Source organism: Apus apus, chromosome 8, assembly GCF_020740795.1.
Source record: "Apus apus isolate bApuApu2 chromosome 8, bApuApu2.pri.cur, whole genome shotgun sequence".
NCBI classification, from domain to species: domain Eukaryota; kingdom Metazoa; phylum Chordata; class Aves; order Apodiformes; family Apodidae; genus Apus; species Apus apus.
In genome coordinates, this window is record NC_067289.1 from 26,317,552 (window position 1) to 26,333,493 (window position 15,942).

General features: G+C 47.9%; 1 protein-coding gene across 1 annotated transcript in view; it reads right to left on the minus strand.

Moving 5' to 3' along the window:
- Positions 1 to 5: 5 nt before the first annotated feature.
- Positions 6 to 15,942, minus strand: part of MED12L (mediator complex subunit 12L) — a 116,009-nt gene continuing 100,072 nt past the window's right edge. Inside the window, exons 32-44 of the mRNA XM_051627003.1 lie at positions 14,773 to 14,862; positions 14,093 to 14,202; positions 13,478 to 13,613; positions 12,846 to 13,007; positions 11,113 to 11,475; positions 9,933 to 10,089; positions 8,899 to 9,107; positions 6,430 to 6,519; positions 5,748 to 5,887; positions 4,513 to 4,645; positions 3,630 to 3,698; positions 1,720 to 1,801; positions 6 to 1,296 (exon numbers count right to left, since the gene is read on the minus strand). Coding sequence (XP_051482963.1) covers positions 1,244 to 1,296; positions 1,720 to 1,801; positions 3,630 to 3,698; positions 4,513 to 4,645; positions 5,748 to 5,887; positions 6,430 to 6,519; positions 8,899 to 9,107; positions 9,933 to 10,089; positions 11,113 to 11,475; positions 12,846 to 13,007; positions 13,478 to 13,613; positions 14,093 to 14,202; positions 14,773 to 14,862 — 1,794 coding nt within the window. The 3' untranslated portion in view covers positions 6 to 1,243. The remainder of the gene's footprint in view (positions 1,297 to 1,719; positions 1,802 to 3,629; positions 3,699 to 4,512; positions 4,646 to 5,747; positions 5,888 to 6,429; positions 6,520 to 8,898; positions 9,108 to 9,932; positions 10,090 to 11,112; positions 11,476 to 12,845; positions 13,008 to 13,477; positions 13,614 to 14,092; positions 14,203 to 14,772; positions 14,863 to 15,942) is intronic.

The following is a 15,942-nucleotide window of genomic DNA, read 5'->3' on the forward strand; positions in this document are numbered from 1 at the left end:
CACAGTCCCCTGCAGCTTGGGCAGGGCAGCCTTGCCCTCCCCACAGGATACCTGGCAGTGACACCAGCTCTAAATTCTCTGTAAGGTATGTTAAACAAACTGAGTTAATACAAAACTGGGAAAAACAATTCCTAAGTCTATTTCAAGTACTCTGCATGTTCCTCTTTCAAAATGAATGCATTAAAAAAGCCCAAACACCTAAACTAACTCCTACATCAAATAGTAATAAAATTATTCTGTTTTTTCAACTCTGATACGAGCAAAATTTGGACATATTTGAACAGGTTTGAATAATAAAGATTTGTTTATAGTAATTCTGATGTAGGATTTACCTGTGGTTTTGCACTCAGCTGATAATCCACATGGCTCCCTCCACTGAAGCTATCCCGACAATCCAGACTCAGCCCTGGAATGTGGAATATTCAGAGATTTCCCTACAAGAGTGGAGCAAAACCTGTCTGACTGTTCAATCCTTGTGACTACATCCTGCACTCCTTTAGAACTGATCCCTGGTGTGCTCTGTATTAAAAAGACCAAATACAAAGCAATGCTACTTCTAGTAGGTTTATTTAAGTTACACTGTGGCTTTGAATATAAACTTTAAGAAGTTCTAATACAAGCAATAAACCCACTTCAGCACCTTCTTACCACAATGAGAGCAAGAAAAAATTGGTACTCTAAACAAGGAACTTCATAAAGTGCATATGAAAGTTACAGTCAAATAAACACAATTTAAATTGATGCTTGTTCTGCCAACAAAGAAAGAGGTGAATGTTTCAATGAACAAATTAACTTCTATGCCAAAACTGGAAGTGCCTTTCAGTTCAGTAGTTTGGTCCAGTGCAGTTCATTTAAAAAAAAAAAAAAACAAAATCAACAAGAAGAACCAAAAAACAAGAGTGTTTCCCACAGATAAATAAATCCAGCATTCTTTGTCCTCTTTAAAAGTAACAGGACCTAAAAAGCACCAAAAGCATGAAGTCTGCAATAACATTCTTCAAACGCCCAGAAATCCACACATTTAAATCCAGTTAAGCACAAAAAAAATCCCAACCCCCCAAAAAAAATCCACCTTGTTACATATTCACACCAACTGCAGCACAATAAATAAATAAATAAATAAATTACTGAAATAATAAGAGAAGAAAACTCAGGTCTGCTTTCTAGCAGTAACTAGTGCATTGGGTCGTGAACGTTCTGCTCCTCAGTGCAAAGGGATCGCGCCGTCTCCCTGCGTCCGGGCTCAGCAGTGGGGAGGATGCCCATGCTGGTTCCCTCCCTGCTGGGGCTGGTTGCCTGGATGATAAAGCAGAGGGGAGAGTTTGTGCCCCATGACTCTGTCCCACAGGAACACAGAACACTCCTGTGTGTCATGCAGCAGCAGCAATCGACAGTCCACACATCTCCTCCCACACCTCTAAAGCACCAAGAGCTGCCACTTTCGCTGGGGTCTTTGCCTATGGTGGGACTAGAGAAGAGAGGGGAGAAACAGGCAGCAAATGGTGATGGGGCCACCAGCCCAGGGACTTGGCTCAGCAGAGATCAAGGGAGGCACTAGCACCAGAATTCTGGTATCACCTCCCCACCAGGATGAGTACCCAGCTGTCTGTCACTTCCAGGTGTGTGGGGCAGCACAGGAAAAGGCAGAACAGCCCACAAAGATAATTCCATGTGTCAGCATAGACATCTTGGTGTGGAGCCCTGCACACACACACTTACTGGAGAGCTGCTTCTGGAGCTGCCTGACCAGCGCGGCCGTCTGCTGCTGCTGCTGCGTCTGCTGCAGGCCTGGCCTGGGAAACTGCAACAGAGACAGGAAGGGCAAGGGAGAGAGAGAGCAGTAGGCCATGGTGGGTCACTGCAGCAGCAGGGGCCTGGGCTGCCCTGTCTGCCAGAGGGACAGCAGATGTGTGCCCTGCAGCAGGTCCTGACCCGATGGGCCAGCACAGAAAGGACACGTGGAGAACTCACAGAACTTTGTTCTCTTCGTTCCCTGGAATGTCCAGGTGTGGCACAGCTATTGCACGTGTCCAGCCAGACACAAGTGAGAGACTCAGTCTCTGTCTCTTGTTTGCAAGTCACCCCAAGCAGCTTTCCCAGCTGCATTGTTCAAAAAGGAAATCAAAACCACAAATCAAGATTAACAGCCTTTAGAGCATTTTAAAACAAGTACATGTGGTTGAAGCAAAATAGTCCGAGAAGTTTCTTCAAAAATACCCAGAATTTTCCTCCCATTAGGTCTGGTGAAAATGCCTGTGCATCTAATGAAGTGCTTTTATTGTGCTTCTGCACAGGGGTACCCAATATACCTGACCAGTTTGGGAACCTGCTGTGCTGAATAAAACCAGAGCTACTCCACACTAATAACACGACAGGCGCTGCAGAACATGCCTGTGCGGTGCTGCAGCCAAACCTCCTGCCTGCTGAAGGGAGTTTCAGTGTTTTACAAGACTTCAGCATCTTTTCCCTTTCTGAAAGCAAATCCTTCACTTCAAATACATCACGTAACCTCCTGGCTAACGGTCCCCAGTAACTGCTGAGGTCATTCAAAAGCATTAACCCCCGCAGTGTTTCCTGGGACACAGGGAACTTTCTGCTCTGCTCCGTGCCCAAAGGGGAGCCTGCAGCCAGGCAGCCTCTCACTCGAATTTTGTTCAAGAGATAAACACTATCAAGAAAAAGTAAAAAATGGATTAAAATGACCTTTCAATAGCTATCAGATAAACACTTTTCCTTTATCCTTACTCTTGCACTTAAAAGCACCACCTCTGCATTTCTCTGTCAGCTCACGTTGATTGCTGCTCCACACTCTGAGGCCATTTCAGCAGTACTCTTTTCTCCATTTTTCTATAGCAAACTTCTAGTTATCCTCACCTACCTTCAATATGGCTGAAAAACTGCCCAAATACAGGAAAGAAGCATCATGACATTGTAGATTCAGTGGACACCTCCACAGAAATTTCCTGGTAGTGACAGTGATTTGGTAAAGCCCTACACTAAGCTAGAGCAGGCAGAAGCTCAGCATTAGGGAACATCTCAAAAACAATTTTGTTTGTACTCTTGTCTTCATGCAGCTCTGGTTTATGACTAACGATTTCATTTAAAAGCCTCTTCAAGCAATTACCCCATTTTTTTCCCAGCCTGTTAGCAGTACAATCTAAAACCCAAAGGCCCAAAGTCAGAAGCAGTCACCTGTGCCATGACCTGGCCAGCACCCACAGTGACAAAAGAAATTTAAAGCAGTTGGTCTGGGCAGTCTTATTTTACTGGTCACGGAGAAGAGACAGAATTAGAAAAGCATCGGTACCCGTTTGTAACCATATCCCCAAGTAACTAAAAATAACTGCTATGGGTGATTATCTGTATTGTTTGGGATATCAACCATTAGTTTTAAATCAGTACTGCTACATGCAATTGCAAAAACATGTTGAAATGGAGCTTTGAGCTTTCCTAGACAAACAAATATTTTTCAGCCAAAAAGTGACATTGTTGGCCCAACTGCGGTAAAGTTTTGACTGAATTGGTGGCCATGGGTGAGGTCACCTCCAGCAACCCTCATCATAGGTGACAAACCCGCTTCTCGCTACCCTCACACCTCCCCACACTATCCGAGGGTCCCCTCTGCTTACCAAAGGCTGCTGCTGTTGCACGGGCTGGAGACCAAGCGTCTGCTGCTGCCCCGCCTGCTGCTGCTGCAACTGAGAGGAGAGGGACACTGAGAGAGGGGACAGGACAGCACTGGGGGACAACACTGGGGGACAGCTGCCAGCCACACAGGGTGGCATCTGCTGCCTGAGGGCGAGCAGGGGAGCCAGGCTCCCCTTCAGGAGTGAAGCCTCCAGCTCTGCCCTGCCATCCCCACCCACACCCAGGCTGAGCAGGAGCATTGGTAATAGACACACAGATACTCAAAAGCTGGTATGTTTCATCTACCACAATATCAAACCATTTAGATAAAATACACTCACATTCAACCAGAACCAGCCCAGATAGCCATGGCATTTAAATGAAAACATGAACATAACTCCAGCCTTCAAAGGGCCACAGGAAGGATTTTTAATGTAATTTACTGCCCCTGCACCAAGCCCTACATATTTACCTGATAAACTGATACTTATCCGCAAATTAGAAATATCTCATCAAATCAGAATATAGGAAATAGACCGGACAAGTAGCAAGCCCTTTGATTTAATTCTGGTACACATTGTGAAAACCAGACAGGGGAGAGCGCAGACACTGCTTTTGTCTCAGCATTTCTGCCAGGTGAGTCTCAAGTTTACCCTCTCCAGAGGTGTTCCACCATCTTGAAAAATGGAAGGACTGAATTTTACATGTACGTCCAGAGGTCCCTTTTGGAAGTCCAAAATGTAAACAATGAATTATTGCACTCGGGCAAAGCAACCTGGGTTTCTAGCAGCAGGCTTGGAGCCCCTGCAAGCGAGTGAGCAATGCCATCACCCTCACAGCTCCCTGCAGGGAACCTCCCAGCCCCTCCAGCCCCACATCCCTCACCTGGAAGAGCCTCTGCTGCTGCACCTGCTGCCTCAGCGGCTCCGGGGGCAGCGGCACCGGGGCAGGAGCGGCCGAGGCACCGTCCAGTGCCCCCCCGAGCAGTGGACTGGGCTGCAGAGCCTGATGGCTCAGTCTGATGGGGGAAAAAGTGACAGTGAGACTCCATTTACAGACAGGGCACAGGCCACCTAGGAGCACTCTGCTACAAGCTGCCACAGGAGGCTTCCAGGCTCCAAAGACGTTGTGTTTTAGAGGAAGAATATGTTGCCAAATATGAATACTTTGAGAAACGTTCCACAGGAGAGGCTGTGCCACACTAGTGCCCCGTAGCTGATGTAGGTGACAAGGGGTTCCTCTAAACAAGAACAGATCCAGGCATTCAACCCTTGCTTTATTAGGAACAGAGAGGAGTTTCCACACTCCAAGCAGGAATTCCACCTGAGCTACACTAAAATGTTCTCCAGGTCAAAGCATCTCATAGTTACATTTCCATGAATTTAAACTGATTATAAAGACTCCTAACTTTCTAAAATAATGAAAAAACACATCAAGCCAGAAATACTTTCTTAGGATATTATGGGAGTAATTAACACTGACAAAGTAGAAAGATGTACATGGGCAAAACATGTTAGTTAGCTCATAACTCAGCTTAGCTGTTTAAAACTCAGTAAAGACAAGGTGATTCAGGTTAGCAGCTTCACTCCTAACACAACCCTGTAGGTTTTCATAGAAAGTAAGAGTGGCAAAATTTCTGATTCAGTTGGGAGCAGAGCTGGACTATGCCAGACCCCAAAGAAATCTAATTGAAGACCATCATTAGAAACTCCAGTTTTCCACCGTGCTTACTCTGTAACACTTTTTAACACTGTAACACTGTTTACAGATCTCTTTCCTGCTCACCTGCCTTCTGTGCCATCACATCTCTTTACCCATGAATTCTTCCCGTTTCCCACAGGCACTGCAACTCAGCCGTGCTTCCCAAGGGAAGTCAGTGCAGTCTGCTCAGGCATAAGCAAAATTCATTTGTCTCTTGCTAGTTAAACTACCAAGTCGGTCCTGTGTTTTCCTGACTAGAGACTGTTTGGTAAACCTGGAACGTTTACTGCTGAACCCCACAGTGTTTACACACCGCGGAGACCACATCCGTGTGTGCAGGGGAACAGGATCCCACCGCTGCCCCTGCGTGAGCCGTGAGGTTGCACAGAGACGAGCGGATCCCGGGGGAAGGGGCTCACCGCGCAGGGCCCGGGGGGGGCTGCAGGCAGGGGAGGGCTCCGCCGGGCTGGGGGGGCAGCTGCCGCAGCCGCTCCATCAGCGAGGGGCTGGGGTACCCCCGGGGGGGGCCGCCGTACATGGTGTATCCGTGGGGCTCGCCCTGCGGGGAGACAGGACAGCCCGGTCACCCGGGGCACGGAACAACAGCCGGGGGCCCTGAGCTGGGGGAGGCAGAGATGGGCTGGGACAAAGGGCAGCGCTGTCCCCAGGCACCGCCCCGGGGTGCCCAGGCTGGCTGTAACTCCCCGGGGGGCTCAGGCCGGTGCCATGTGGTGACACGCAGAGGAGGGGACTCCACCGAGCAGCAGCAGGGCTCTGCTCCCAGCTCCACCTCTCCCCTTGCTTTGCGTCCCCCCAGCATCCATGACACAGTGACTGGTATCACTGCCTCACCAAAAACCGGCCAACTTCCAGGCTCAACGCTGAGCTACACATTTGACTTTACTGGAAACAACATTAGGAAAAACTGGGAAGTGGCCACATTAAAATGTTTATGAGCCTTGGCATGAACAGACCACAAGGGTCCAGGCAGGAGGCCTCACCATCCCCCCAGACCCCCCACGAGGCAGGTCCCAAGCACAGAGGTGTGGGCTGGGGGTGAGGGAGCTGGGGATCAAGGGGCTGGCGGCAGCAGAGCAGTACCTGTGCTTGCTGTAACCCTGGGTACTGCAGGAGCTGAGACACCGGGTGAACTTGAGGAGCAAAAATAGCAGCTTGGTCCATCGGCTGACCCTGAAAGACACATCACCCATCAGACATAGCCTTCACACCCCAAACAAGTCCAGTCCTGGACAAAAACCCCACCGAGTTCTGTTCTAAAGAGTTCCTGGCCATTTCCTTCAAGGCAGCTGCTCAGTGCCAAGCTGCTGAACTGTATTTAATCACAGGGAGGAGGAAAAATTGACTTTTGTTTGATTTCCGACATTACTGTAACACTGCAGCAGTGAAGAAACAGCCATTGACTGAACAGAGGTCTTGCAGACACCCTGTAAAATGGGGCTTTGCAAAGGATTAGGAAAAAAAATATTCTAGCTGTCTTGAAGACAGTGCATTAAGTTGTCCAGGAAGCCCAGAGTGAAAGACAATCTCTACTATAAACACATCATTGATCTCTTTCTCAGGCTACCCAATTACTAGCTGTCCCCCAGATGAAGAAGGCAAAATGCTGAGCAGCAAATTTCATGATGACACACCAAATACCAGTGTGATGAGTGGGTAACACAAGCACCTCCTGATCCCTACCAGCACAGCTGGGAAACTCCATATGTGTGATCCACAGGCAGCCGAGTTCACTCAGTTCAAAGTGCTTCAGTATTTGTGCCTAATTGATGGCAAATAATTTCACCTGTAACTGCATAGTATGTTTGGAAGCACCAGAAAAGAGGAAAAAAAGAAGTTAGGCTTAATCTCAGGACCAAGACTGTAAAGGTCCAGCAATGAGAATGGACCAAGGACACAAGCAGGTCTGTGTGTTCAGTGCCACGGGGATGCTGCACAGCTGCACTTGCCTATTCTCAACAGCATTCCACTCCAAAAGCTCAGACAAGAGCTGGGAGCAGGGATGCTCCTGCCCAGTTCACCACAAAAAGAAACAAAACAAATCTTAGTGGGTTGACCAAGCCTTTCCCATTTTCAGCAGGAGATCCTTGCAGAGATGCATTTTCCTTTAGGGCTACAAGTGACTGTGATAACACACTGCAAGCAGCAACACTACAGTGGAAAAGAAAAATCTCACATGGGATAAAACTGCAGCACCACTGGAACTCTCCTTCCTCTGCTCCCTCCCCGAGAGGGACACACAGAGCACTGCCTCCGTACACCCTGTGCTGCCAGGAGTAACTGCAGGGATGGCACGTGTGAGATGTGGGCACCAGGGGAAGCAGCAAAGCCTTTACAAAAACACATTTTGCTTTGCCTTTCCAGCTAGTGCTTCTAGCAACATTGCAGTTTCCACAAGACAGGACACAAGTCCCGCAAACTAACTCTGAAACAGCTTTTCTAGTTAACATCTGGAAAGCTTTCCAACCCAGATATTAGGGATGAAACTCCATGCCAGCATTGCTTTTCCCTAGAAACAAGTGAATTCTATGCAACTCATTAACAGGAAGGTGTTAGCTGTTACTTGTTCAAGAAGTAACAAAATACGGTCATTCTAGTAACTGCACACCCTGGGACAGCTCAGAACAGACCATCAGCAGGAACAGGCCCAGGGCAGAAACACAGCAAGAGAGAGAGAACAATTAATCAATGATGCAGTTATTGGAAATGTTTGCAAGAAAAAATCCTCTGTGTGTGCAAATGTATTCACAGCCTTCCCACATGCAGCCTCTGGGCAAGAGGAGTGCCAAAGCAGCTCATTCTCATCAAAAGCAAAGTGTGCAGCCTGGGTGTTGAAAGAAATGCATGTTTGTGCAAAGGGAAAAAAATCAAGGCAAGTTCATGGTCTCCGAGTGGTTATCATTCTGTGGTCAAAGCCATCCAGAAGGGATAAAGCAGTGCTACAGACATCCTAAAGGAAAAGGACAGGCAAGAGAACAGCAAACAATATAAGGGATATGCAGGATTAGGCTGGGCTGGTTAGTGGGGCAGCACAGCACCTTTACAGAGCTCACCTGTGCATACACAAGGAACGCTCCTGCTTAGGAATGCTAATAAGTTTATGTGGGTTTTATGCTAATGAGCCTCAATATTTTATGAAATGTATGAACTCTAAATGTGGAAAGGACTCGGTGCCATCCACGGGAGCCTATTCATTCCATATATAACACTCAAAATGTTACTAACAAGTCTCAGCTCTTCAAGCCCCTGCACCACGGTTTTCAGGAGTGTGGGGCACAGCATGAGAGGGCAGAGCCCTCCAGGGTCCTGCCAGGGCCCCCGTGACCCAAGAGGGGACAGGAACATCATCAAGTAGCAGAAGCAAAACCTGACTTCATGAAACACAGGAAAAACAGAAGGGGTTAAGAGACCAAAGGACAAGTGAAGTGTAAAAGCAGATGGCCCTGGCTAAAAGCAGCTAAAAGCAGCCCTGGGGGGATTCCTGCAGCTGCAAACGTCAGCTGGGCAGGCAGAACCGCCGGCTTGCTCTTCAGACTAGGGGGTTGGACAAACCTGTTGGAGAGCCCGTGTCTGTGCTTGGTGCCTGAGGAGCCGCTGCTGCTGCTGCTCTTGTTGCAGGAGTTTCATCTGGAGCAGCGGGTGCTGCGGTGCCAGGGCCGGGGGCGGCAGCGCGGAGCCGGAGCGGCGCTGCAGCAGGTGGGACAGCGCCTGCTTGGTGGTCGCCGGCACAAAGGGGCCTGTCGGATCCAGCCTGGAGCCACCTGCAATCCACCCAGAGCACACAAGCCCTCTCTGCCTGCCGCACCAGCCTTGCTGGTAGAGGTCAGTGCTAAGGCATCAGCTCCTGCCTCGTTAGCTCTGCAATAACGAAGGTGAACTTCTCTCTGCCAAGGCAGTGACCTGCACTAACCCAGATTACTGGCCTGAAAAACTGATGGGCAAAATAACTTTGACACGAAAAGGCTACGGGCTGCTGTGTGTCCCGTGTCACACAAAACATCTGACTGCTACTGAGGAACAGAAGTTGCATGTCAGAGCAGAAGCAGCATATGAACAGCTTATTATGTCAAGCCAATTTTAATAGGGTGATGGCAGTAATCGGTGCACTCCATGCTAGCTGAGTATTTCTCGAAACCCCATCAGCTGCTGCCCTCTAGAGTAAGTACAAGACTGATGTTAAATGAAGCACACAACACCAACACTGAAAACAGTGAGCCCGTGGATTTATTTATTCCATCTAGCAGATATTAAATTGCCCAGCATGGTTCTTGCTATGCACCATAGAAGAAATAACCCAAAGGTCATTTGCTTCTTTTAATCACCCTTCTCTTAGTTAACTCCTCATTAAACTCCTGCCAGCTTCCTTATGCTACCACCACACATCCCAGAGAAGGCCATTTTTGCTTACCCACCAAGAACATTTAATAGCTTAGTAGAGACAGACCCGCAGCGACCCGAGGGAGCCCTTCAGCAACCCGGCTCACCCCAGAGACCCAGCCAGCCCCTCAGCCGGCTCCGAGGGACTTGGAGCAGTTTCGGCAGCGAGTTGTTCTCCCCCCTCAGCCGGCAGAGGCCCCGGCACGTACCTGCGGGCTGGGGCTGGCTCTGCAGGAGGAAGCCGGGGGGCTGCGGCTGCCCCAGGACGTTGTAGCCCCACAGGGCAGGCGGGGGGGGGTGCATCAGCGGAGAGGGGAGCGGGGAGCAGGTGGGAGGCACTCTGTACAGGGTGTTCTGTGGGTATTCCTTAAAACGCACAGGAAAAGTGAGCATTACTGACATTCATACCCTACTAACTCATAAATAATGCCAGTTTTCCTACTAAATTATTAAAGGGCAGAGACAGCTCCCATTGTTGTTTGCAATGATGTAAAGAAAAGATGAAGTCTCAAGCTGCCCCACAGTAATTAACACTAACAACTTCATAGACACACTACCCATTTTTACCTTCTTAGCAGGTTTTTTCCTGCAGGCTATAAGGAGGTAAAGCACAAGGACAGTTTACTGTATCAGTATATAACTAACAGCAGGAACTTAACTGAAACACAAAAAGGCCAGAGAAAGCTCTTAAAATTACAGCTACTGAAACAACAGAAGGCATTGAGAGCCCAGCTAGATGCAGACAGGACACCAGCACGTCTGCAGTGTGCACGAGCAGACTGGCAGCAGGGTGAAGGGGATGAGAACACATGGAATGTTGCTGTGGGAAAGGCATGTTGTTATCAGGGTGGTGCCCAGCACTCTGCTCACACCCTTGCTCTAAGTGAGTCTTCAGCTTAGGGACCCACATCTCAAAAAACACTAAATCCAAAAGGAAAGGTGTCTCAGAAACCAGAACAAACTGCACAGTAAAACAGTTTATCTACATGAATGAGCTTCTTTCAAACCAGGTTCCATCTGAACAGGACCTGGGTTTGAACCAAAAAGTTTGCTCTCAACAGCATTTGAACAGTAGGAATTTTAGAAACCCATACAAGGAGTAACAGCTGTCCTCTACACCCAACAACAGAAAGCATATACAGAACCTGAATAATACTTAGTAAGATCTAGTCTAGTGTATTTTACATCACATACAAGGCCCTAAGCACAGTATATTCCTCCACACTGAGCTTTATTTGACAGAAATCCACCCTCCTCCATCTTAATTCACTCCCTGCATTAGCACCTCCAGGTGCAGAACAGTTGCTGAAGGCAGCTGAGCCAGCCCCATGCACCATCAGATGCTCTGATGAGATATTTCAAGCTCTTTATGGGACACCAACTACTTACATCAGCCCTTGAGCTTGATTTTGACTTTCGCTTCCTGCTCTTTGTCTTCTTCTCATCATCCGTGGCAAGTTTTCCCTGATCTGAGAGCTCTCCTGGCTTTCTTTCTGGTTCCTGAGAGACAGGGGTGGTGGGCTCTTCCTCCTCCTCCTCTGGAGGAAGGGGCAAGGGCTCGAGGTAGTAACTCCGGGGCTTGGGTTTGGTGTGTGTGTGGTGCAGGAGGAGATGCTGCTGCTCCTCATATTTGATCACTTTCCTGTCGACACGAATGGTACCAAACCATGCCCAGGAGAGAGGAGCAGGATTTTTGTGACCTTCAAATAAATCCCAAGGGGACACCTTTTGTTTTGATGAAACCTGAAGACCCTGTTTCAGAATTAAAGTGAAGTTAGTATTTCAAGAAAGCTGAGCACTAGAGCAGACTACTTGCTTTTGTACATTATCATTTGAATCTGAAAAATCCAGTAAGGATTTTTATCTCTCCACAAAACGTACCAAATGCACTGGTGGGATTTTAACCTCTATCTAAGGCTGCCACTAGATAAAAGAAATTAATTTTTAGTACTATTTGCTTGTAGTTATGCTAAAAACATCAAGTCTCATCTATCATATTTTTGAGGAAAACCAAGCATATATCTAAATTGGTAATCTGAGAATACCTTTGCTAAAAGTTCATAGTCAAACCACAAAAAATGCCTGCCCAGTCTGCAGAATAAAAAGATCTATCCTTCTCTTTTCAATTAAAAACAACAAAACACATCCCTTCATATTACCCCAAAATTCAAAACAACTAATACACTTCCTCCCTCTGCCTCTTTTCCTCTGTCTTTTGTCAGCAGGATCACTCTCCAGCCTCCTCCCAGGAACCACCAGGTCAGAAGGTTCCCAGGTCACACAAGCTCTCAAATGCAGGATTCTGCATGGAAAGCAAATACTTTTGTAAGAGCTTCTGCTCTTCAAGTCACAAGTAATTTCCTTTTTGGTAACTTTTGTGGAGTTGGCTGACAGCAGCCAAGAGCCTACACTGCACAACTGAGAGAGCCCAGGTCAACATCCATGCCTTCAGCAGCTCCAACTGCCCGTGGACTATGGATCTAACAGGAAGAGCAGCTGGCAAACACAGAGAGTGAAGTGCAGACAAAGCAGAAAGGGAAAGGTTACCCAGACTCCTGAATTTGTACAAGTGACATAAAACTGTTTCCATCGAAGCTGCACATCTACCTAAAGCTCTGAGACTATCTGCAAGTACCAGAGCAGAGTGAGGGTGGGGATGGTGGGCTCCCATGGGTGCTGCTGGTGCCTGGCCCCTGGCCCAGGTTCTGCTGGAGCCCACGGGCCAGGCTTCAGCACCTCCTGCCTGCTCCTTGAAACCCGCCCCAGCCTGAGGCTGTTCACATGGATCATGCAAACAGCAACTGCACAATATTTGGAGCAGAAATAGATTTGACACCAAAAACTGGTAATTTGCAACTATTTTTTACAGTATTACTGGACCAGCCCAGCGTTCCTCACCTTGGGCATCCCTGCTCCCAGAAAGCCTGTACCTGTGCAAAAGAGACTGCACTGCTGTGGCTGGAGCTTCAGGAGTGACTGGGGCACCTCAGAAAGCTGGAGGGCAGCACGAGTGCAACACTTGGTGCTGCACATGAAGGCACGTGCTGGACCTGCTGGCTTGGATTTCCTGTGCTTCAAAAACCACGCGAAAAGCTGAGGTGACAGGAAACATTTACTCTTGCCTGTTTCTTATCAATGGAGTCAAATCCTGCAATTTTGTTGCCCTTGGTGTCAATCAGGGATCCCATGGGCTCACAGGTGATGATCTCACATGTCTGCTTGGGCAAGGGCAGCAGCTGGCGAACCCTGTCGATGCTTTCGGAGCGCTTGTCCCCCAGCTCCTTCTGCAGAATAAGGACACGGGATCAATCAGAGAGGGGGGAAAAAGGAAGAGAAGCATTGCACTGCTTTCACTATTAGAAAATGTCCAGTTTCTGGATGAATCATTTCCTTGTACTTTTACTAAATTTAAAGCAGTGGCTTTGCCAGGTTTTTTTGTTTTCTTTTCTTCAGCATGTACGTTATCTTTCCAACTCTTGTTTGAACAGAATGTAGAAAACATGTCATGCAAATTTAGCATTTCAAATATGAACAAAAGGAACTGTCTTGCAGGGTCCCTAATGTTCATATACTATCAAGAAAATATCAGAAGTCTCTCTTCCCATCCCACATTCCTGTATTTTTTTTTTTTCTCCTTGTTATCACTTGTGCTGTTTCAGTCTATCCTGATTTTCCAAGAGGCCTGGCCTGACACTAGAAATGACAGGAGTAAAGAAGAGCACAGAACGCCATTCAAAAGACAGACTGAACTTACTTTCAGCTTTTTCACTAAGTTCATGTAAGCCCTTTTGTTCTCCTCAGGCCCTCCTTGGGAAGCGTTGGACAGGTCGGAGGCCAGTGTCCCGTTGATGAGGACACCCAGCATATCCAGCACGGTTGTGAACAACTCGCTGGGAGCAAAGACAAGAGGTACCTGAGGAACTGCCCACTGACAAGAGATGCCAGGACAGGGACTGATGGCAAAGGCCCCAGACGTGGCTCTGCAGACCAGCCAGGTTCTTGGGGCACCCTGCACCCCCCCGCCCTCCCCACCCAGCTTGCCTGTCTAAGCCCAGTGTGAAGCTGCAGGTGGGCAGGTGGGCTCCTGCACCCCTGCATTAGAGCCCCAGCTCAGAGCCACAGCCAGCACAGGCTGTGATAGGCCCTGGGAATCCCAGGCTAAGATCTGTGCTGGTGGGAGCAGTATCAGCAGCAGCTCCAGAGCTTCCCACACCAGAGGAGCTCCCAGCCAAGACCAGCACCAAGCACATGGGCTGGGCTCCAGCAGTAACAGGGTGATAGTAAAACAAACATAAAAATAACATACATGCAGCCTGAACTTAAAAGCACGAAGGGCATGAATCAGCCCCTTGAAATGGCACAGATGTACCTGTTGGTCTGCGTATCAACTGTTCCTGAAGTGATGATCTGGAGGAGCAGCAGTGCCCAGTCCGTGGTCCCCTGGGTGCTCCTCTGCACGGTGTCAAACATGCCACCCACCTGCAGCACAGCAGATGGCAAGGCTCGGCACATGGGCTGCTGCTGAACACCACTGCTGTCCAGTACCATGAGCTCTTGTGCGCTGAATGCCACCTCCAAGTGCTGACTTTAAATCCCTTTTCCTCCCCATCCCATGATCCCAGCAAAAAGCTCCTCCTAAGAAGGAGCTACAGAAAATGCTTAAAGCTTATTTCAGGTTTGCATCTTGCTCAGTAAATACAGAGACTGTTTCAATTCTCAGTCCCTGCTTTCGGCTCCTAAACCTTGCTGAGCTCATATAAGATTCCTCCCTGAACTCCATACGTGGTTTATGGTTTACAAAAGGATAAAACCTCCCTGCTTTCATAATAAACCAAACGTTTCCCACGTCAGGAGTTTCCCCACCCACAACAAAGTGCATGTCTCCATGCCAGGCAGCAGCACGTCACAGCTGCTTCACTCTAAGTGCAGTCACAGCAACCCCAGAGCCTGTCACAGCTGGCTCAGGTCCCCTTGGCCTGGACCTGGGGCAGCATCAGGCTGTGCTCATAATTTTTGCAACATCAGGAAAACCACACAGGTCTTTCTTACCAAGTTAAGACGAAGTTGTAGGGCTTCGTGCATCATTTGCCGAGCTTTGACATCGTCCTGGTACCGTTCTTCCCTCCAGTTGCTAAGGATCTAAGAAAAAGCATTTGATTAAGGTTGTTTTCTTCCTGCAAAGGAATGTTCTCCCTTTGAAGTTAAAGTATTTGTGACCATTACCTATAAGGAATCATAAAGGCTTGTTAACCTTTTTATCCTAATGCCTGTTTAAGGTTTAGAGGAGACGAAGCAAACTAGTGCAGAAATAAATTAATTTGTAAAGAGCTAATAATGTGCTATCAATTGCTTGCCTTGATCTTCCTGTCTTAGCAAAAAGACAATAAGTAGCTTTGTATTTCTTAAAAAAACTGGTTCAAACACTCTCACTGTTCACCAGTAGATAGATCTCTTGTAAATAAATAGATCTCTTGCACTGGATGCAGCTTCCCAACAGGATCTGGTGGGACCTCTGGATAAGAAATGACCAGAACCTGAGGGAACCTGGACCGGCTGCATTTCAGGGGAGAAGCCATCCAGCAAAAGGAAAGCCCAAGTGGGAGTAACATCAGGATAAAAAACATCAACGGAATGAGCTGAACTAGGATGTGGACCAACATCACAGCCTGGACCTGAGCTGAGAGGCAGTGTGATGAAATATGGCCCCTATGAGTATCAGTTCCCACTGTCACAGGAATTCAGAGGAACTGGAGACAGAAAAATGGAAATATGCACCTTCTACCCTGGGCACAGTGCATGTTCATTTGGAAGACAGTCTTAAGGGGCAGTTGTGGGCTAGAATATGACCCAGAGGGGAGCAGGAAGCCTGGAGCAGAATCAGCAGAGGCTGTGAGTGAGCACAAGGCATCCAAAGGAAGAGCTGGAGGCAGTGGGCTGTTTGGGACTAGCAATATCGCTTTTTAAAGTATGAACACCTCTTTATCTGTGCCAACTGGAGGAGGTAAAGGGCTTTCCTAAAGAAGAAAAGTTGCAAATTTATAAAAACTGTTTATGATCAAGCTGGACACTGAGAAGATTGTTCTTCTCAGGACAGACATTTTCTTGTTTTTCCCAGACAGAACTGAAAACAAACTCAAGTTCATGATACATCCCTGTGACAGTTTTAGAAAAAAAAGACGTATTCCCTATCAAATAGGAACAAAAACCTCCCCATCCTCC